Raw genomic sequence first — 22,918 nt, forward strand, 5'->3', positions numbered from 1 at the left:
TCACAATTCTGGCCTTTATGGAAGAGTTGCAAGAAGAAAGCCATTGTTGAAAGAAAGCCATAAGAAGTCCTGTTTGCAGTTTGCGAGAAGCCATGTGGGGGACACAACAAACATGTGGAAGAAGGTGCTCTGGTCAGATGAGACCAAAATTAAACTTTTTCACCTAAAAGCAAAACACTATGTGTGGCAGAAAACTAACACTGCACATCACCCTGAACACACCATCCACACTGTGAAAAATGAATATGCATCATTTGGCTGATCACCGACAACTTATGTAACATTGTAAACAGTGTCTAGGAAAATGTCAGCAGTCGTTAACCACTTTAGCACTAGAGCAATGTTTTAATTTTTTGCACGCAGGTAACAATCTGCATTTTTGGCCATGAAATTACAAAAAAAAAAACAAAACCGATATATATTTTCTGAAAGCAGAGGCCCTGTAGAATAAAGATAGCACAATATTTGAACCATATTTTTAGGAAACATTTTATAAAGTGAATTTTGGTGCAAAAACAAACAATATAATACACATTTTTGGGGGTAAAATATAAAATAAGGGATTGTGTTGAGTAAATAGATACCAAACATGTCAAGTGTGATATCATAAATATGCTACCCAGAAATCTCCATAGGCAATATTTTAAAAGGCTTTACTGCTCATCGGTTTAGAGTTACCTGTGAGCTATGAGGCTAGATTTATTGCTTTCAATCCGACATTCATGGTGATACCTCACAGGTGTGGTGTGATTGCGATACACGTGCGGCAGCATCATGTTGTGGGGATGCTTTTCTTCAGCAGGGACAGGGAAGCTGGTCAGAGTTGATAGGAAGATGGATGGAGCCAAATACAGCGCAATCTTAGAGGAAAACCTGTTATGCCGTGTACACACGACCGGTTTTGCGATTGGAATAAACGCTGAAGGTTTTTCCGACGGAATTCCGCTCAAGCTGTCTTGCATACACACGGTCACACCAAATTCCGACCGTCAAGAATGCGGTGACGTACAACACATATGACGATACAACACGTACGACGTCTCGTACTTGCTTCAGAGCATGTGTCTTTTTTGGTACATCGGAACAGCATACAGACGAGCAGTTTTCCCGATATGAATTTGTTCCATCGGAAAAATATGGAGAATGTTCTCTATCTAAGTCCGTCTGAATTTTCGACGTAAAAAGTCAGATGGGGCATACACACGGTCGAAATATATAATGAAAAGCTCCCATCGGACTTTTTCTGTCGGAAATTCCACTCGTGTGTACGCGGCATAAGAGTCTGCAAAAGACTTGAGGTTCACCTTCCAGCAGGACAACGGCCCTAAACATACAGCCAGAGCTACAATGGAATGGTTTAGATGAAAGCATACTCATGTTTTAGAATGGCCCAGACAAAGTCCAGACCTAAATCCAATTGAGAATCTGTGTCAAGACTTGAAAATTGCTGTTCACAGACGCTCTCCATCCAATCTGACAGAGCTTGAGATATTTGGTCAAAAATGTTACTCTCTAGATGTGCAAAGCTGGTAGAGACATCCCCAAAAAGACTTGCAGCTGTAATTGCAGTGAAAGGAGGTTCTACAAAGTATTGACTCAGGGGGGGCTGAATACAAATGTACACCACACTTTTCACATATTTCTTTGTAAACAATTTTGAAAAACATTTATCATTTTCCTTCCACTTTGTGTTGATCTATCATATAAAATCCCAATAAAGTACATTTATGTTTTTGTTTGTAACATGACAAAAAATGGAAAATTTCAAGGGGTATGAATACTTTTTCAAGGCACTATATTTCTCAGAGATACAAGAATTCATTGCTGACATGCCACAAGATATAGCAATGGTATTTTTTCAGAAAGGCTTCACATTTTGTCATTCAATGTCTTCCTTGAGCTTCGGTCAGTGACTTTGTCTAGGCTGAGATGATGTCATCAGTTCACTGCAGGCAGTAGGAAGCATTTCCTCAGTCTCCTCTCACTCAGTGATCAGATTGCAACACAAGGTGAGAAGCTGCAACAGGGTCGCTCGCTCCAAGTTCTCCTAGCCTGGTCAGGCCCTTCCAGACACCTGGGCCCCTTACAGTTGTATCGGCTGTACCCCCCTGATGGCGGCCCTGAGTACATTTCATATAATCTGGGAATATCTAAATATATTACTAATGTAAAGCTGATTACTGATTTCCATAGATGGATATGGCGGCAGTGTAATGTGTATATGTAAGGAAATGTCTCCTGTACAGTGCTGCGTGACTGTAGTAATTGCTTTAATTATCTGCACATTGCACTGCTGACGTAACTCAGTTATTACATCTTCTGAATCCGTGAGATTCTGCCCCAGGATATGATCAGTATGGAAAATGTGGTTATTATGTTATTTGGTTAATGGAGTTTGTTTGTTCCCTGGACAAGTTATCAGAGGCAAAGTTGGTTTACACACCAGAAAGGGTTGTAACTTCAGGGGCATTGTGGGCGCACGTGCACCGTCCCCTCTAATCCCTGCTGCCACCTCCCGATCCATGCGCCCAGCCCCTTTCAGGACGCCGGACGCATGAACTCCTATGGCAGCGTGGGCGGGGTGTTTTTTTTTTTTGAAGCACCTGATTGGAGCCTGAGGCTCTAATAGGCTTCAAAAAAAGGATGGGCTCGGGGCGCAGAGAGTGCGCCCTGATCCCATCCTGTTGTGTGACCATAGCGAATTAATTTTCGCTTTTTACACCACAGTGCCTCCCCGCCAGTCATGAGGCATGTCAGTGAGACCTGTTTCCCGATTGGCCAAAGCACCGGGCATCCTGTTTTGGCAGAAGAGACACACAGGGGGGAAGCTGGAGGATCGGCCTCCTCCGCTGCCTCCGCTGACACGGGGGGGAGGACCTAACAGCCCGGAATGGAGGATGAGACGCACGGAATGCAGGAGCCATCGCCTGCCCATCTCCCAGCTCGCTGCCGTCACCTGAATGAGGTAAGTTCCTGTCTGATGGCGGGGGGGGGGGGGTCACAGTGGCTGCAAATGTTGGGCACAGGCTACATAAGATGGGCAGAAGCTGCATATGATGGGCACAGGCTGCATATGACGGGCACATGCTGCATATAATGGGCACAGAGGCTGCATATGATGGGAACTAGGAACACACATACGAGGTGGTATCAAAAAGTTTTGAGACTAGCTCTGTTTATCTACGTTTACATACTATCACCTTCAAAATAGTCCCCTTGCACAGCAATACAGCGCTCCCAGCGTTCCTGCCACTCCTGGAATGTGTCTTGGGAGTCTTCTTTTCGAAGAGCGTCAAGACCTTTCTGCTATTCGCGCTGAATTTCAGCAAAAGTGTCAAAATGGCGGCCTTTGAGCTGGATCTTCAACTCATTGTAGCATTGCCGTAAACTTACCGAATTATGCCAAATGTTTCTAAGGCAGATTTGCCCAGTTTTACTCAGAATTTTACGTTTGCTCTTTGTTCTAACTTGCTGTCCATGATGAAATGGCAGAAGTGGCAAGGCACGTGATCAGAATAGCACCAGCTGGGCAGCACAGTGGTGTAGTGGATAGCACTTTCAGGGTCACTGGTTCAAATCCTGACCACGACACCATCTGCCTGGAGTTTGCATGTTCTCCCTGTGTCTGTGTGGGTTTCCTCCGGGTACTCCGATTTCCTCCCACACTCCAAAGACATGCTGGTAGGTCATTAGATCCTGTCGAAAAAATTGGCCAAATATGTGTTTGTAAGCATGTCGGGACCCCATGGGGCAAAGGACTGCGCTATACCGCAGATGCACACCGGCGGCAAAAGTACCCTGAGGCGATTCAGTCTGCATAGGTAGCGCTATACAAGTCACTCATTCATTTACCAGTTGCACAGCTCCCGATGTACTCAGGACAATGTATTTTGGCACAGTGGCTTATGAAGGTTGATGCTCCCTGTGACTGTGCCTGCGGCCTTGTGCTGTCATCTGTTGGCGTGTTACAAATCTAGTCTCCAAACGTTTTCATACCAGCTCCTACTCTGCTCTGCTGGAGGACTCTGCTTCTTTCTCTATCTAATGCCCCGTAAACACGGTCGGATTTTCCGAAAATGTGTGATAGGACCTTGTTGTCGGAAATTCCGACCGTGTGTAGGCTCCATCACACATTTTCCATCGGATTTTCCGACACACAAAGTTTGAGAGCAGGATATAACATTTTCCGACAACAAAATCCGTTGTCGGAAATTCCGATCGTGTGTACACAAATCCGACGGACAAAGTGCCACGCATGCTCAGAATAAATAAAGAGATGAAAGCTATTGGCCACTGTCCCGTTTATAGTCCCGACGTACGTGTTTTACGTCACCGTGTTTAGAACGATCGGATTTTCCGACAACTTTGTGTGACCGTGTGTATGCAAGACAAGTTTGAGCCAACATCCGTCGGAAAAAATCCTAGGATTTTGTTGTCGGAATGTCCGAACAAAGTCCGACCGTGTGTACGGGGCATAACTCTCCTTTCCTGAAATACTCTGCACTGCTGGAGGACTCTGCTCCTTCCTCTATCTAACTCTCCTCTCCTGATATACTCTGCCCTGCTGGAGGACTTTTCTCCTTCCTCTCTCCAACTCTCCTCTCCTGATATACTCTGCCCTGCTGGAGGACTCTTCCTCTACCCAACTCTTCTCTCCTGAAATCCTCTGCACTGCTGGATGACTCTGCTCCTTCTTATGTATCTCTACATTGTATAATATTCTACTCTTTGTAATGTGACTTCTCTGCAGTAATTACACATGGTGTGATACATTTAGACAGGAGGTGTTAATCCAGCCTGACAGAATCTCACAGACACATCAGATGAGTTTTTGTTTACGGAGAAATATCTGGAATTTGTGTCTCCACTGCTGACATGATGGAGGTTCTCTGCGCTCTCTACTATGGACTTATAGAGGAACTCCGGCAAGCAGCTACTCTAAATGAACAACGGGAAATGTTTTTATTTCTGTCCATCCATTCCTGTGATTTCCACAATGCTCCCTTGTCAGGAGGTGACATCGCTCTTTACTAATGCTGATCCTGATAACCCGTCTAAAGGTGACTATAGACTTCAATCTGCCGGTACAATTTCCTTTAGATCTACCATCAACTACAGTATATATAGTGCAAGGGCCTGCCTGGATTGATACAAATGAATGTATTGTCCAGGTATGACCTCTTATTATATCGTTTTGGTTAAAGGGTAACTCCATTTTCGTGGGGGAAAAAAAATTGAAAAAAAAAAAAGAAATACCTAGCGTATACAATTGTTTCACAAGTCATATTATAATTTAATGTTATTAAAAATGACCTTTCCTTTTCAGTCTGCAGCTCTGCAATTTTCTGTAAAATGCAATATGGCAGCCTGGAGGTGTTCTGTACACAGATGTCATACAGAACGCCCTCCAGAAATGTCATTTCCTGCTTGTGTGATTGGCTCACTGATTTTCCCAGAAGTCTGCACTAAGATACAAGTCAGATTTTGGGCATCCCATGCAACAAAAGTTACATTTTTGGTGAGATCCTCCCAAAAGAAAATAATGTCTAAAGGGATGCAGACCCTGACAATTTCCTCATTAGACCCCTGCAGGTGCAGCAGCTGATTGATAATTATAAAATCATTTCAGTACAGATTCACTCACATGGACACAGACAAACAAACAGCTATTTCTCCAGAATAACAAAAGGCAGGAATCTGCAAATCCCTGCAATGCACACCCAGAGGGGAAGGTTTTTTTTTTTCTGAACAAAAGTGGAGTTACTCTTTAAAGCAGATTGTACAGAGATTACAATCAGATTACACAATGTATGGCCAGTTTAGTCACATGGTAGAGCACTTATAGTACGACTAACACATTATGTGCAAAAAGTCTCTTGTGTTGACTGTTCTGTGATTTATGCTGGCCATACACTATACGAAAAATCGGCCGAACCCATTTTCGAAAAACGAACGTTCGGTCGTGACCGCAAATGATCGTGCCATCATGTAATGACCGATAAATCGTTCAGTGGACATAAATAAATAATTTTTTTTGTTCGTTTTTTTATATATACCTAGTGCAGACAGTTCGGACGGGAAACACATTAACCTTTCAATTTATCGTTTGTTCGGCATAAAATATCCAACCTTGTCCTTAGTTTTTTTGGCTCAAAAACGTCCCATCGATTATCGATTTTGAGCCCATTAACTGGCCGAAAAAACGAACGAATGTACGGTCTAAATGACCGATTTTTGGCCGATTTTTCGTATAGTGTATGGCCAGCATTATTATTTCATCATTTAAGGTTTAAAGCAGAGCTTTGCGGGAAGCAAAGTCCACCCCCCGCCATCCCCCTACCTACCATCAGATATATGTTTAGATATATGTTTTCATGCTCAGTAATGTTTCAGTGTAAGGCTGGCCATACATGTTCAATTTCCTTGTACAATTTTACTTCAGACTTTCCCTAAACTATGTAGTATAAGGGCCTTTTTAATTGGAAACAATTGAAAGTTGTTTAGTTTTGACCTCATATTATATGTTTTTTGGTAAATCTAAAGGAAAATTGTACAAGAGAATTGAACATGAACACTTCCAGGTATTTAGTACCTCTCTTAAAGATCACAGTACTCTCCCCTGACTAAGCCTTCATCTATTTTTGTCTTTGCAAGAATGGCACCATATTTGTTCAGGCATCACCCAGGGTCACCATCTACATCATGGGCTGAGATGCCGGCTCAGAAATATAAGTCCTGGTGTCTGTACAGTTCCTGGCTGTGTTCACAAATGTCTGACACAGATCAGCCCCCCGCTGAAGCCTCTCGCCTTGCTACATAGTTACATAGTCGCAGTCTGATCCCAGTTAGTTCTCAGATGCACTTTGAAAGGTCACTGTGTTTTAATTACAGCGGGATAGGAAGGACGTCTGTCAACAATGCGATTATTAAGGCGCTGATTTGCCGCACAATGAGTCTTTGTCTACAGGAAACAATCTTCTTCAGCACCTGCATGGAGTGACACGTCCCCAAATTACCTGAGATCTGTGTATGTGCTTTGGGTTTATCCAGGATTTTCTGGATGTGATGATGTATGAATACATTAGATAATGGAGACAAGTGGACCTGTCAGTAACTATACAATCTGTATGGATGAATTCCTGGTATTCAGGATGTATGAGAACAGTATCATTTTTTTTTTTAGAAAAGTTTCACTTTTTACTATTAAAAAAAAGCCATCCTTGACCTCCAGCCTGACTTTGCCTAGGCGTAGGCGGAGGTGATTGAAGAAGAAGTCAATTTACACATGGGACTTTTTCTATATCTTTGGCACATATCAATAACATTTAATTGATAACAGTAATATTTTAAAATACATTTTTATTGACAAATATTTAAGTCTTATACTATCCATATTGTATTTTAGGGAATGGGTGGGCAATTCATTTTCCCAAGGAGCCTCATGAGAAGCTTGGACAGTTCTATAGGGCCAAACCAATACCAAGTGCCAAGATGCGGGCACTGGCTAAAAGGACCAGACTTTATAGGCTCAATATGGGAGACCACTCGACAAAATATAAAACATAATACATTTATTTATAAACAATAAAATGTGGTTAAAAAAAATTGGCGTAAATACTGTAACCTCAATAATATCCAAATATTGACGTAGAAAATGCCCTCCTGGGAATACCGGAAGTCTTGCCAATTTAAGGCCGCACAGCTTGGCATGCAGCATAGGGTGTTAACACAGTGGACTGGCAGAATATTGTTGTCTAATGGACTCTGGACTAACTATATGGATCAACACCATCATTGGTCATTGGTTGATCTCTTGTTCCTGGATACTGATTGGAATTTCTGGGGAGATGATATCATCCAATAATTTGCTTGTGATCTACTAGTATCCTCGGCTTTATGTTTTTGCCCTACAGTCCGATCCTTTAAGGCGGCTCTTTAGATAGACAGCCCGCATCTTTTGTATCTTAATTCGGATGTGACTTTTTTCCAATACCAACTTAGATCTGCTCAATGAAATATCCCAGGTAATATGGGTGCACATAACTAGACATGGGGGAGATTTACTAAACCTGGAGCGTGCAAAATCTGGTGTAGCTCTGCATAGAAACCAATCATCTTCCAGGTTTTATTGTCAAAGCCTAATTGAATAAGCTGAAGTTAGAAGCTGATTGGCTACCATGCAAAGCTGCACCAAATTCTGAGTGTTCCTGTTTTAGTAAATCAACCCCATGACATCCTACATAAAACAAATATAAAATACACAGCCATATAGGGAACCAACCGTATGTAATTTGGTAAGCTAGCGCCTCCTTGGACCAAACATGCAATGGGGATTATTTACAAAAGGCATATCCGCTTTGCACTAGAAGTGCAAAGTGCACTTGAAATTGCACTGAAAGTGCACTTGGAAGTGCAGTCGCTGTAGATCCGAGGGGGACATGCAAAGAAAATAAAAAACAGCATTTTAGCTTGCACATGATTGGATGATAAAATCAGCAGAGCTTCCCCTCATTTCAGATCTACCCCTCAGATTTACAGCGACTGCAATTCCAAGTGAACTTTCAGTGCAATTTCAAGTGCACTTGTAGTGCAAATTGATTTTGCCTTTTGGAAATAACCCCCATAGAGTCAGCAGAGTAGTTTGCTTATGGGAATCTCATGAGGATATTTATATATTCCCTCTAATATTATACACACCACTGGCATCTGACATCACTTCCGCAGCAAGGCAGACGTTAAGGCCATCTGGTGGGGGGCCCAGGCTCCTCCCCTTACCTGTGGGGTTAAGAGCGGTACCTGACAACACCTCCCCAATTGCCCTCACATGTATCATATCCTTGTTCCTCACCTCCCATGGCCCGAGCCGGCGACCCCCTCCTACAAGGCTGAAGCTGCTCAAAATGAGTGAAAGTGCGACTGCCGCCATTTTGGCTACCGATGGACCAATGAAGGCGCATGCGCAGCGCCGCCACCTTGCTGGCTAGCCGGCCTGGATCCAGGGAACCCAAGCTGCTCCCCCATAGCCATGGAGCAGTGCCACATGCCCTGGGGGGAGGAGGGCAGACATTTGGCCGCTGCCATCTCTTGTAGACACATGTTGTCCAAAACGTTTCTGTGAGAGTGCATAGGCACGCACACACATACGTAAACTGGATAAAAAAATAGCAGTTGCCATCAAAATGAAAACAATGCAGTTGTATAGCGTGCATTTCATATACCTTTTTACATTTGATTTCTAATTTCTGATTGGCCTCACGTGTGTCACACAGGGACAGCCAAAGAGCTGGATGTGGCCCGGGGCCCACAAAAAGCCTAGGTCTGTGTTAAGACCTCATGCACAGTATGCGTTTCGCCCCTTTTTTGTTCAAGCCTGTAATTTTCATGCACCGCTGGGTGCAGCAGCCAGGCCTGCTGCCTGCCATCTGTTAAAGTCTGAGTTTGCACGTGCAATCAGGAATGTATGCCCAAAACGCAGTTATCACTGCTTCCATCACTGGAAATTCCCAACACGTTCTCTGATCAAAGATCTGCTTCATCAGGAGATATAGGAGGTGTGTGTATCAGAGAATCCAATTATTGTGCCATCCACATGTATGATAAATTTAAAATGGCAACACAAGCAACTGTAGACAATATAAGATATATTATTTTGTTCGTTATATTAATACTGTTAATGTAACATATACTCACTTGCTCTGTATCACACTGTGCAGACAGTGGGCGGAGCTAGCAGGAAATCGCTGACGGATCCTGCAGTCACTGCAAGAAGTTTTCTTTGTTTTCCTGTGGCTGTTCAGCATGGATTGGCGCTGTTGCAGTCACATGGTTTTATTTAAGCAAAAATAAATAAAAAATTTAAATGAAAATTAGTGAATAAAAACGTATTATTCTCATTTAAAATGAGAATACCTGTTCTGGTGACAACTGTCTGAGATTTTCCTCACTTCCTCTTGTGTCACAAAGTAGACAATTCTCAGGCAGATGAACCAATGTTAAGCTCTTCTACAATAGTATGCCTGTATCATGATGTTTTATTTCTGACTCTCCTCGAGGATTGCCGATGTCTTTGGGAAGATATAATTTTTCTCTCTGTGACTCTGAAAGGTTTCCTCTGTACAGGAAGTGGTTTAATCATTTTCCCTCTCCCTCTCTTCCAGTTGTCCACTCCCAGGACCCCGGGCAGCCTGCCGAGAAGCCGGTCATCCGCTGCCATAAATGTGGAGAGCCATGCAAAGGGGAGGTCCTCCGAGTCCAGTCCAAACACTTCCACATCAAATGCTTCATATGCAAAGGTGAGAACCAGCCTCTTATGTTTCTGTATCTGCTATCATTGTCATCCTCAGGAGCTTCAATGATGGGTAGGAGGCACTCCAGCAGAAACTGATGCTTCAGTGTTTGGAGGATGCTAAAGCGTTACACCCCCCTCCCAACAGGAGAGGCGCCCACCATCCCTGCACTGATTTTTTAGGTCTGCATCATATTGTGTTTTTGTTCTTGGGTTTAGAAATCTTTTAAAAAGGGGTAAATATGTGACAAACTGCAATGGTAACAAATATGATGGTGTCAAACGTTTCAAAATCCTCTGGGGTGGCACTTTGTTCACACAAATGTCAATAATTGAGAAGAATCAGGAAGTTCTGGTTATGTGGAAAATAGGTTTTACCTTCACATACAGAAAGGCTTCTTAACAGTAAGAGCTGTAAAAATGTGAATTAGACATCCTTAGGAACTCATTCTAGCCTACTCAGTTTATTATTTAAAATACCTGCCTCATCGTTGGTGTCAGTGGGAGGCTGAGATCATACATCTGTACTCTTTAGACCAGGGGTCTCAAACTGGCGGCCCTCCAGTTGTTGCAAAACTATATGTCCCATCATGCCTCTGCCTGTGGGAGTCATGCTTGTAACTGTCAGCCTTGCAATGCCTCATGGGACTTGTAGTTTTCGCAACAGCTGGAGGGCCGCCAGTTTGAGAGCCCTGCTTTAGACTGTTGAGCAGCTTTATGCAGCAGCTGTCTTTTCAGTTGAGCCACCAGACACACTGCATTGTTCAGAAACTTCTGTCCAGTTCTCCAAGACACCCTTCATCAGTGAAGTCCTTTCCCCTGGGACTCCAACAAGGCTCCAGTATCACTGCACCTGGATTCACCTTCCAACAAAGCAGTGCAAGTCCATTAGGCTCCAGCACCTAGGCCCACACGTGACTTCATTGTCCACAAGCAACAGGCCTGGGAGTCAGAGGCCTTCAGCACAACCTCCTCCCCTAACGGGGCAAAGAAAAAGACCTAGGCCCACACTTGGCTTCACCATCCCCAGGCCCCAAGCAACAAGCTTGGGAGGCAGAGGCCCCTACACAGTCTCCTCTCCTGGTAACAGCTCAGGAACAAAAGACCTTAGGTCCCAGAGCTTGGCCCTCATGTGGCTTCACCATCCCCAGGCAGTAAGCCTGGAGGCAGATGCCTCCAACATAACCTCCTATCTAAGTAACAGGGGCAAAGTCCACACTTGGCTTCACCATCCCCAGGCAGCAAGCTTAGAAGGCAGAGGCCCCTACACAGTCTCCTCTCCTGGTAACAGCCTGGGGGGGGGGGAAAAGACCTTAGGTCCCAGAGCTAGGCCCGCACTTGGCTTCATCATCCCCAGGCAGCAGGCCTGAAGGCAGATGCCTCCAACATAACCTCCTCTCCTGGTAACAGCCCAGGATGCAAGGATAAAAGACCTTTCTGGAAGGTCACCCCAAATATTTATATCCTTCCCCAGTGTGTTCCACTGGCAATAAACCCTCTAGTAATTTGCCAGAGAGACACATGCATAATCTTATCTAATACTATTGTTTCTTCTTGGTCTATCTACTATGAACAATCCCCTACAAGAATCAATTTAAGTTCAAGCTGACTACAGCCTAGCTTCAAAAATGTAATGCAAGCGAGGGACATCCCTGCTTAGTCCCTATCCTTATGTAAAAATATCTCCAAAGGTATTAGAAATACATCAAACCCAATTCAGTCCTCTGTGGCAGGTGAACTGATTCACTGATCTCCAACCATTACTGATAAGGCTGGGTGCTATCCTTCCTTGGCTTCCAACTGACATTTCAGCATTTTGGTGGCATGAATTTTAGTTGATATGGAAGGCAAAATAAAGGTGGGTTTTAGGGTTCAATGAACGTTAAATGAACTCTGAGGGTTACAGAAGTTCCATTCATCTATCCTAGACTTGTTCCTGTGCCAGAAAACGCCCTAGTGATGTCATATAAACAGACTAATATACCGCTGCTGCTTTTACATCTATACAGCTAACAAAAGTAATTATTATTTCCAATGATCTTGTGTATATATGCCAGTGTATCCTATTTCTGTATGCCTGGAGTATCCCTTTAAATGCCCTGTAAGGCAGCATGTGGATCCTGGCATCCTAACACTGGTTGGGAATGTTGCCTGTCCGCTCTCTGTATGAAGCCGCAGTGTTTGCTCAGGTTATGGTACACAGGAGGTGATAACAATATCTTCATTATTAAGTAAGTGAGTTTTCACCGAGCTCCTCCTGCATACTGCAGGGAGGGTGTCCCTCCTCATATATCATCACTGCACCCTGTGTATTACTAATATCCGGTATACTTTATTTGACCATATTGTCATTTACATATGCTTAGCTACTACTTTTTAGTTGTGATGGTGCATATAGTGTCATCAGGTTGCTGAGTGCTGCACTGTGCATGGTTGTCAGTTGAAGATAAGATATGGTGATCCTAGCCAGAACCTGCTAAAGGGGCTAAAGCACCCTGTGCAATGCAGGTCACTCATAACTATGTGTCAGCGAAACCTTGTGCTTTCATTGGCCAAAGATATTGGAGAAAAAAATTATTGTGTTTTTCATGCACTCCTATTGAAGTCAATGGAACCTTATCTGACCCGAGCCTGTTAGTTGAACTCTATTTGGACTTTGAATCTATCAACCACCCTTGTCAACCTCTTGTCTGCTCCCTGCTTGCCTGACCATGCTTCTGCCTTGTCACCTGAAAAGGATAAAAACAATAGGATTTTATGGGGGAAAATATATATTTTTTTGATACACAATGTACATGGCAAACTAGACCTCATCCAGTTAGGACTTATATCTAGAGATAGAGAACATGCAACTAGTGCACTGGGAGCCGCCCCCTTGGACTTTATAGGCACAAAGCAGTATAAAAGTATGTAAAAGGCAACTATGTGCCACTTTTATTGAAATCCAAAACGGTAAATATTGCCAACAGACAACAATTGTTTAAAAATTATGCAAAGTACACCAATAGAATTCATAATATCTTTGTCTGCAACATAAATATGATACACAATATATGTGCAGTGACATGTAAAAGTGAATAGTATCATGTAATAAAGTACCTTTTGACTCAAAACACTGTATAAATGTATTACATGACACTATTCACTTTTACATGTCACTGCACATGTATTATGTATTATAGTTATGTTGCAGACAAAGATAAAGTCACCCAAAGTAAATCTCCCTCTGATGAAGGAAAATATGTACCAATAAAAATTTCCGAAACATGTGGGGATGTACAGTATGCTACAAATCTCCATGGGCTGACCTCAGCTTGACTTTGGCAGTGCCTTGATTATTAGCCTTGGGTTTGATATATATATATATATATATATATATATATATATATATATATATATATTTATTTATTTATGTATTATGAATTCTTTTGGTGTACTTTGCATAATTTTTAAACAATTGTTGTCTACTGTTTTGTATTTCAATAAAAGTGGTTCCTTTTACATACTTTTATATTGCTTTCTGCCTATAAAGTCCAAGGGGGCGTCTCCCAGTGCACTGGTTGCATGTTCTCTATGTCTATAATTTAGAATGTTGGGAGTCCCCCACATTCTATTCCCTAGCAATCTTTTTTCTTTTTTTTTTTTTCTTTTTTTTTGGGGTTTATATCTACCCTGTCACAGGCAGATCTAAATGGGTTGTGTAATTAGATTGTATGTGTTTTGCCAGCTTTAGTCCACATGTATAGTTAAAAACTATGCAAAGGATAAGAGTGTCACAAATTCATACTAAGTCCAGTAAAGGTTTGGACTTTGACTTGGCCATTCTAATGCCCTGTACACACGGTCGGACTTTGTTCGGACATTCCGACAACAAAATCCTAGGATTTTTTCCGACGGATGTTGGCTCAAACTTGTCTTGCATACACACGGTCACACAAAGTTGTCGGAAAATCCGATCATTCTGAACGCGGTGACGTAAAACACGTACGTCGGGACTATAAACGGGGCAGTGGCCAATAGCTTTCACCTCTTTATTTATTCTGAGCATGCGTGGCACTTTGTGCATTGGATTTGTGTACACATGATCGGAATTTCCGACAACGGATTTTGTTGTCGGAAAATTTTATAGCCTGCTCTCAAACTTTGTGTGTCGGAAAATCCGATGGAAAATGTGTGATGGAGCCCACACACGGTCGGAATTTCCGACAACAAGGTCCTATCACACATTTTCCGTGGGAAAATCCGACCGTGTGTACGGGGCATTACACATGAATATACTTTGATCTAAACCATTCCATTCAGGGCCGGCCCAAGACATTGTGCTGCCTGGGCCCAAAAATGAAATGCTTCCCCCCCAAAAAAAAAATTACGCCGGCCAAAAGGCCCCCACATTCATTATTTTATATCATGATAACTAAAATTAAATTGATCAGAAAATCAGATTAAAAATGCCATAAATCCATTCCCTATTTTGTAGGCGCTATAACTTTTACGCAAACCAATCAATATACGCTTGTTGCGATTTTTTTTTTTAACCAAAAATATGTAGCAGAATACATATTGGCCTAAACTGATGAAGACATTTTTTTTATAGCCAATATCTATAGGAGGGGTTTCCATCATTCCTGCTAAGTTTTCATTTTATACAGTATGTCTTATTTTCAGTCTGATGTGTATTATATGTGAAGCTGTATATCAGAGAGACCTGTATTGTGGCAATATTAAATCCTATTGAGATTTCCATACATTAGAGGGTTCCACCATTATTAATCAGTAAGTTAGCGCTGCACTTTTGTTTTTGTGGTGTGGGAACACATAATAGTGCTTAGTGGCAGGCCTTTTACTGACACTTTTTTTTTATTTTACCTCCAGTAGTTTATTGTAAATAGTAGTGTGGTGATTACCTTTTATACTAAAGATCGGCAGATCTTTAAACATGAACAGATTTCAGTTGTGCCCCACCAGGCCGGCCCCCCATGGACAATGTGCCTGGCTGCTGAGTTCATCGCCCCATCACTACACTCAGTGCACTGATTGGCAGCGAGTGGAGAGATGTGAATGTATAGACAGTGGAGAGATGTGAATGTATAGACAGTGGAGAGATGTGAATGTATAGCTGGTGGAGAGATGTGAATGTATAGACAGTGGAGAGATGTGAATGTATAGACGGTGGAGAGATGTGAATGTATAGACGGTGGAGAGATGTGAATGTATAGCTGGTGGAGAGATGTGAATGTATAGACGGTGGAGAGATGTGAATGTATAGACAGTGGAGAGATGTGAATGTATAGACGGTGGAGAGATGTGAATGTATAGACGGTGGAGAGATGTCAATGTATAGAACGGTGGAGAGATGTGGATGTATAGAATGGTAGAGAGATGTGAATGTATAGAACGATGGAGAGATGTGAATGTATAGACAGTGGAGAGATGTGAATGTATAGACAGTGGAGAGATGTGAATGTATAGCTGGTGGAGAGATGTGAATGTATAGACAGTGGAGAGATGTGAATGTATAGACGGTGGAGAGATGTGAATGTATAGACGGTGGAGAGATGTGAATGTATAGACGGTGGAGAGATGTGAATGTATAGACGGTGGAGAGATGTGAATGTATAGACGGTGGAGAGATGTGAATGTATAGACGTGGAGAGATGTGAATGTATAGACGGTGGAGAGATGTGAATGTATAGACGGTGGAGAGATGTGAATGTATAGACGGTGGAGAGATGTGAATGTATAGAATGGTGGAGAGATGTGAATGTATAGACGGTGGAGAGATGTGAATGTATAGACGGTGGAGAGATGTGGATGTATAGACGGTGGAGAGATGTGAATGTATAGAACGGTGGAGAGATGTGAATGTATAGACGGTGGAGAGATGTGAATGTATAGAATGGTGGAGAGATGTGAATGTATAGACGGTGGAGAGATGTGAATGTATAGATGGTGGAGAGATGTGAATGTATAGACGGTGGAGAGATGTGAATGTATAGACGGTGGAGAGATGTGAATGTATAGAATGGTGGAGAGATGTGAATGTATAGAACGGTGGAGAGATGTGAATGTATAGAACGGTGGAGAGATGTGAATGTATAGACGGTGGAGAGATGTGAATGTATAGAATGGTGGAGAGATGTGAATGTATAGAACGGTGGAGAGATGTGAATGTATAGACGGTGGAGAGATGTGAATGTATAGACGGTGGAGAGATGTGAATGTATAGACGGTGGAGAGATGTGAATGTATAGACGGTGGAGAGATGTGAATGTATAGAACGGTGGAGAGATGTGAATGTATAGATGGTGGAGAGATGTGAATGTATAGACGGTGGAGAGATGTGAATGTATAGAACGGTGGAGAGATGTGAATGTATAGACGGTGGAGAGATGTGAATGTATAGACGGTGGAGAGATGTGAATGTATAGAATGGTGGAGAGATGTGAATGTATAGATGGTGGAGAGATGTGAATGTATAGATGGTGGAGAGATCTGAATGGTGACGCGTCCCCTTCGGTCGGACGTGTTTATCTATTTCTCTCTATCTCTCCTGGTTGTTACATTCCTGGCCCGTCATGTGTCTGTACCGGGAGAAGCTGCGCTCTTCCTCCAGGCTGTCCCCTCCATACACACAATGGCATTCCAATCACAAGAATCTTTATCGCTGTCTAAGAGGGCCTCATTGTGCGCCTATTCTGGGACATACCTCAAAAAAACATTTGCATCATCCTCAGAAGGAGAGATCCTTGTGTCCATCCTGTGACACTAATTCTATTAAGACATTCCTGGTCCGACCAGAGAGCAGCTTGTAAGAGTCCGACACAAAGATTCTGCAAGAAGTTTGTTCTGAGCTGAACACTTCACACTGGAACTGGAGGAAGAGACTTCATTCTGCGTTCAGGGAAAAGGTCAGTGAAGACATTCAATTGGGCTTAAACCATATCATAAGACAAATGTTTTTTTTTTTTTTTAATATTTTAATTTTGAATGGAGTATAGAATGGTTTGCCATCTCTGTCCCATTTGAGAAAGTTCCCTTAAGTCCTGTCCCAGAGACACAACAGGAAGTGAGAACAAATCTCTCCAACTTGAAGGAAATCTCCTTAGACAGTTGTCCCCATTGGAAGACTTCCCCTCTATTTATGGTGACAAAAATGCCCCGTACACACGGTCGGATTTTCCGATGGAAAATGTCCGATCGGAGCGTGTTGTCGGAAATTCCGACCGTGTGTGGGCTCCATCGGACATTTTCCATCGGATTTTCCGACACACAAAGTTGGAGAGCAGGAGATAAAATTTTCCGACAACAAAATCCGTTGTCGGAAATTCCGATCGTGTGTACACAAATCCGACGGACAAAGTGCCACACATGCTCAGAATAAATAAAGAGATGAAAGCTTTTGGCCACTGCCCCGTTTATAGTCCCGACGTACATGTTTTACGTCACCGCGTTCAGAACGATCGGATTTTCCGACAACTTTGTGTGACCGTGTGTATGCAAGACAAGTTTGAGCCAACATCCGTCAGAAAAAATCCTAGGATTTTGTTGTCGGAATGTCCGAACAAAGTCCGACCGTGTGTACGCCCTAAAAGACTTTCCCCTCTATTTATGGTGACAAAAAGACTTTCTCCTTTATTTATGGTGACAACTGTAAAATTGTAGGTTTTCTCTTGACTTCCAGCCCCAGTGACGATGGTCACCAGGACGCATAGAGGGGTGGAATCTCACCAGTGTGGGACACTGACAGCAATGCAAACCCAACGAAAGTTCGAACCCTTCACCACTACATCCAAAACTAAAAAAAAAATGATTTGGCTTTAGATACACTTTAACTAAAATGTGTAAAGTGCAATAACCCAAGGTAACCAATCCCCAATCATTTTTTATTGACTCGACTGCATCAAACTGAGGAAAGGATTGGCTGCATCGTGTGCAATATTTTTTTAAAGCCAGTGAAGTAGATGATTGTATGAGGCTGGTTTTGTTATCTGGTAAACGCCAAAAAATGTGTTTTTTTTCTAATTATTTTTATATTTATTTTCTTTATCTTTTTCTCTTCGTTCAAGAAAAAATTTTAGCTTTCATATAGTTGATGGAGTTCGGAACAATGAACATTCCTGATTGGGTGCTGTCGGTAGTTGCACTTTGTATTTTATTTTTGTGTGTGGTGCTGGTTTACATTGTATAGTGAGCTGCAGACACATTCACTAGGGAAGATTGGAAGGATTCTAGGAAAATTGATTTAGCTGCAAAATGATTGAATTTCCCAGGAGTAGGAGTTGCTTAAGCAAAGTCTGAAAAAAAAAAATTGGGGGGATATATGTAGATGTTTCATTTCTTTTTTGGGTGTATTTAGATGTTTAGTGTTTTTTGGTGTATTTAGATGTTTAGGTAATATAATTTCAATTTTTATTTCATGTGTTTTTTTACTGGCTGTTTTTCTCCTTTTGTGAAAAAATAAATAAAATAGTTAGGGGCTATTTTTTGTCACAAAAACAGAACCACTGAACCACGGTAACTTTTTTGGAAGAGATAAATAGATAAATAAATAAATAATTATTGTTGCCTTCCTTATTGGCTCCAATAAGCTTAAAAAAATGGAAAAGTGATGTCAAACTATATCATGTGGACATTAAAAACTCTCAATTTCTTTGTTTAACACACATATATCATGCAGATATAGTTTTTATTTTTTATATATATTTTTATATTTTTTTGCATTTCAGCATTTTTTTTTTTTTTTTGAACACTTCTAAAGAATCTGTCACGGAGCAAAAAAATCAGGTCATGAAAACTGTTAAAAAAAAGTTAATTATGCTCCTAAACAGATTCTACTACAAAACTCCACTGAGGATTCTACTACTAATGCCAGGGCTGGCTGTTGTATTGGGTTTGTGCGAAAGGTTTATGGGGCTTTCTGTTACACACTGACACACATTTATTCTGTGCATTGTGTTTAAAATGTATTACTAATAGACTATTTAGAATAGTCATTAAAGCAGTATTAAACCCAAAAGCAAATATTTATATCATTGCAGCCTACCAGGTCCTAGATGTGATGGCTGCATTTGTTTTCTTTTTTAGGCTTTTTTTCTTCTGTTTTCACCTGGTATTCTGGCCAGTAATTGTTTTTCAACAGAGCAAGATGTTTTGTAGATGTAGCAGTTAAAGGACTGGGACAAACATTTAACACTGACATAGGCGTTTACCATAATCATCTTTTATTTATTTATGTAAAGCCTTTATCCCAAAAGGAAAAAAAAATATTTGCTGTAACTACTTTTAAAATGTTAGATGGAGTTAGGCTTCAATTTGTTAGTGTGTCTAAATCTCCTAGTATTTCTAACACTCCCTTCCGCCCAGACTGACAATGATACTGTCCAAAGGTGCTCCCTGTGCTTCTTTACTCAGAGTGAGTGGAGGCAATTTAATATAGGGAGTGTGTTACTTGCAAAATCACCAGGTGAAAACAAAGGGAAAAAGTCTAAAAAAGAAAACGAATGCAGCCACCACATCTAATGATTGGAAAGCTGCAATATATTACATTTTTGGTTTTGGGTTTCATACCACTTTAACTTTGGCGTTCCTATACTAGCATACTTAAAGCGGTAGTAAAAAAAACAAAACAAAAAAACTGCAAGACAATAGCATGATGTGCTAGTAAACATCGCATACTAGCACATTATGAAATACTTACCTTAGAACAAAGCCACCGCTGACATGTTCCCTCAGCGTTTCCTCTGGGATCGGGGACTCTGGCACTGTGAGTGGCCGGAGCCATGATGATGTCACTCCCACACATGCGCACGGGAGTCCTCCGTTCCGGCAAGAAGCTCTGAAGTTCTGGAACGATACGCAGGACCTTCAGAGCGCATGTGCCATTGACATCAGCAGCTGCATGCAGGGTGAATATCTCCTAAACCGTGCAAGTTTAGAATATTAATTTTACCTACAGGTAAGCCTTATTATAGGTAAAACTCACCAAGCGGGCAATACAACCGCTTTAAAGGAGAAGTTCACCTTTGGAAACATGTTACATGTTCCACCAGGGCTGTCTTAATGCTAAGTGCATGGGGGCCCCATGATATTCTTGCATTGCATCATGCTTGCCATCTATGACTGCAGCTTCCCTGTGCTGCTCTGCTTGAGGAGACTGTATCTGTATTATACATTACTGCTCCCTATACTGTGCCCCCCCCCGTACTGTATCATTGTACCTCTTCACACTGTGCCCTCCCACCCCTCTGTACTGTGCTTCCCTGCCCCCCCCCCCCCCCCTGTATTGTGGTCTCCTGCCCCTGTACTGTGCCCTACTGCCCCCATGTACTGTACCCTGCTGCTCCCATGTACTGGGCTTCCCTGCCCCCCCCCCCCCCCCCATATTGTGGTCTCCTGCCTCTGTACTGTGCCCTCTTAATCCTGTGTGCTGTGCCCTCCTGCCCCCATGTACTGTGCCTTCCTGCCTTCTCTAAATTCTGCTCATCTGCCCCCTGCCTGGACTGTGCCCTCCTGACCCCCCAGTACTGTACCCTGCTGCCTTCCCCTCTGTACTGTGCCCTTTGTGTTTATAAGACTTTGATTTATAGTTTTCTTACTGTTTAAAATTGATGCTCTTGAAAGTTCTAATAAATATTATATCAACTATTTATACTTTAATTTTTAAGGGTAGTGCATAAATTGGGGCAAGCTGGTAGAGGCCCAAGTGCATTAATTTGCCCAGGGGCCCATGATGCTATTAAGACTGCCCTGTGTTCCCCCCATCGTTAGGGTGGAACATGTACCGTGTTCCTAATACTGCAGCCGCTTGCCATTCCCTTCTCTCCCTGTGACAGCAATACAGGGAGAAGTTCCCCATACTAGCTGTCACTTTTTGAAAACAGCGCGGCCATGTAGGGCTCCGCCCACACGGCCGCGTCATTCATTCACACAGCTCTGTGTGTGAATGAACTACAATCCCGACATCCTGTGCTGTCGGCTTGTAGTTCTCCATGAATTACCACGGCGCTGGGGTAGTTTATTGAGTCTTCCTGTCAGTGTGAAACTGCCTGGCCGTACGATGTATGGGGTAAACAGCTCACATTGACAAGTCTGCAGGAGACCTGCATGACATCAGTGATCTGCTGATCGTGGGTGCAATGCTTTCCAGGCTCCTAAAAAAAAAAAAAGTAAATGCACATTTTTTTACTTGAAAAAAAATGTGCATTTATTTATTTTTTCAACCAGTAAAAAGGCAGTTGCATTTTACCAAGTCATTAATACATAAATAATGTTACATTAACCCACGTAGTATAATCAAATAAACAGTGAATGAAAAATGAGCATTCAGAAATATCAGTAGGTCAGCAAATTGAACGCTTCGATTTTAAAGTCACCAATCCCTAACTGAGCCTAAACGTTCGCCAGGGATTGGCCATTCGAGAAAAAACATGGGACTACCCAGTCCAGTTTTTCCTTTTTTATACTTAGCACAAAGAAGGAGAAAAAACAGCAGTAGGGAAAGAGGAAGGAGAAGAAAAAAAAGAGAGAAAGGCAGAGAAAGGGAGAGAGAGAAAAAAAAGAGGGGGGGGGGGATTAGAAAGAAGGGTTGAAATGGTATGGTAAATCAGTTTGATAAAAAAATAAGCAGGAGCGATTGCCAGACGGATACGTTATGATTCAAACAAGAGCTGCCCCTTCCCCAGAACAGATAAACATTCCACAACCTCCAAGTTTGAGAGTACTTTTCATGTTTGTTTTGTGCTGTGAGGATTAAGTCCTCCATCTTATTTATTTCCTCCACTTTATGAAGCCAAAGACTGATAGTCGGTGGTTGTGTGCTCTTCCAATTAAGAGGGACACAGGATTTGGCAGCGTTCAGGAGGTAACATACAATTGATTTTTTATAAGTTTTTACTGGAATGCCCAAGACGTAGTAAGAAGAAGGCTGGATCGTCAGGGACCTCGTAATGAGTGAACTTTTGGATAATTCTCCGAACTTCTTTTCAAAAGTATTCAAGTTTAGTCAGGACCAAAAGACATGGAGTAACGTTCCTCGTCCCTCCTGGCATCTCGGGTATGAAGTATGAAGTAGGTAGGGGGTTTGATACCACCTCGTCAGAATTTTAAAGTTGGTTTCCTGAATCTTCATACAGATTGAGGATTTAAGGGAAAATCTGATAATGTTTTGTTGGTCTGGTGTAAAGGTTTGGTTCAAGTCCACTTCCCATTTCCTTAAGTAAGACAGGCAATGTTCTTCGGAAGGGGTAATCAGTAAGCTGTATGTTTTAGAGAGTACCTGGGGTAAAGTTTGTTCATCGGAGCAATATTCCTCAAAAGTGGTCAATTGTGGACCAAAGCAATGCGGGACTGGTATGGAATGTAAAAAATAGCTCAGCTGAAGAGCTCTCCAGAAGGTTAGATGGAACAGACCTGAGGGGGCCATTAAGGATGCAATAGAAGGCCATCTACCGGCTGTCAGGAAATGGGAAGCCTGGTGGCGACCAGCATGGTGAAGAGTACAAAAAGACGTATCATGAAGGCCGGTGGAGAAGTGTGGGTTCCCAAGAACGGGGAATAGTGGGGAGTCTGAGGGGAGAGAGAGGCCTATGTAAACAGATGTGAACATATGCGTGTTGTGGGTTCTATGAAGGGATA

The 22,918-nt window shown here is 42.3% G+C and overlaps 1 protein-coding gene across 1 annotated transcript in view; it reads left to right on the forward strand.

Annotated features, from left to right (window-relative positions):
- ABLIM1 (actin binding LIM protein 1) overlaps positions 1–22,918 on the forward strand; it is a 375,358-nt gene that overhangs the window by 103,576 nt on the left and 248,864 nt on the right. The window contains exon 2 of the mRNA XM_073595843.1: positions 10,158–10,292. Coding sequence (XP_073451944.1) covers positions 10,158–10,292 — 135 coding nt within the window. The remainder of the gene's footprint in view (positions 1–10,157; positions 10,293–22,918) is intronic.

Source organism: Aquarana catesbeiana, linkage group LG08 (genome assembly GCF_042186555.1).
Source record: "Aquarana catesbeiana isolate 2022-GZ linkage group LG08, ASM4218655v1, whole genome shotgun sequence".
NCBI classification, from domain to species: Eukaryota; Metazoa; Chordata; class Amphibia; order Anura; family Ranidae; genus Aquarana; species Aquarana catesbeiana.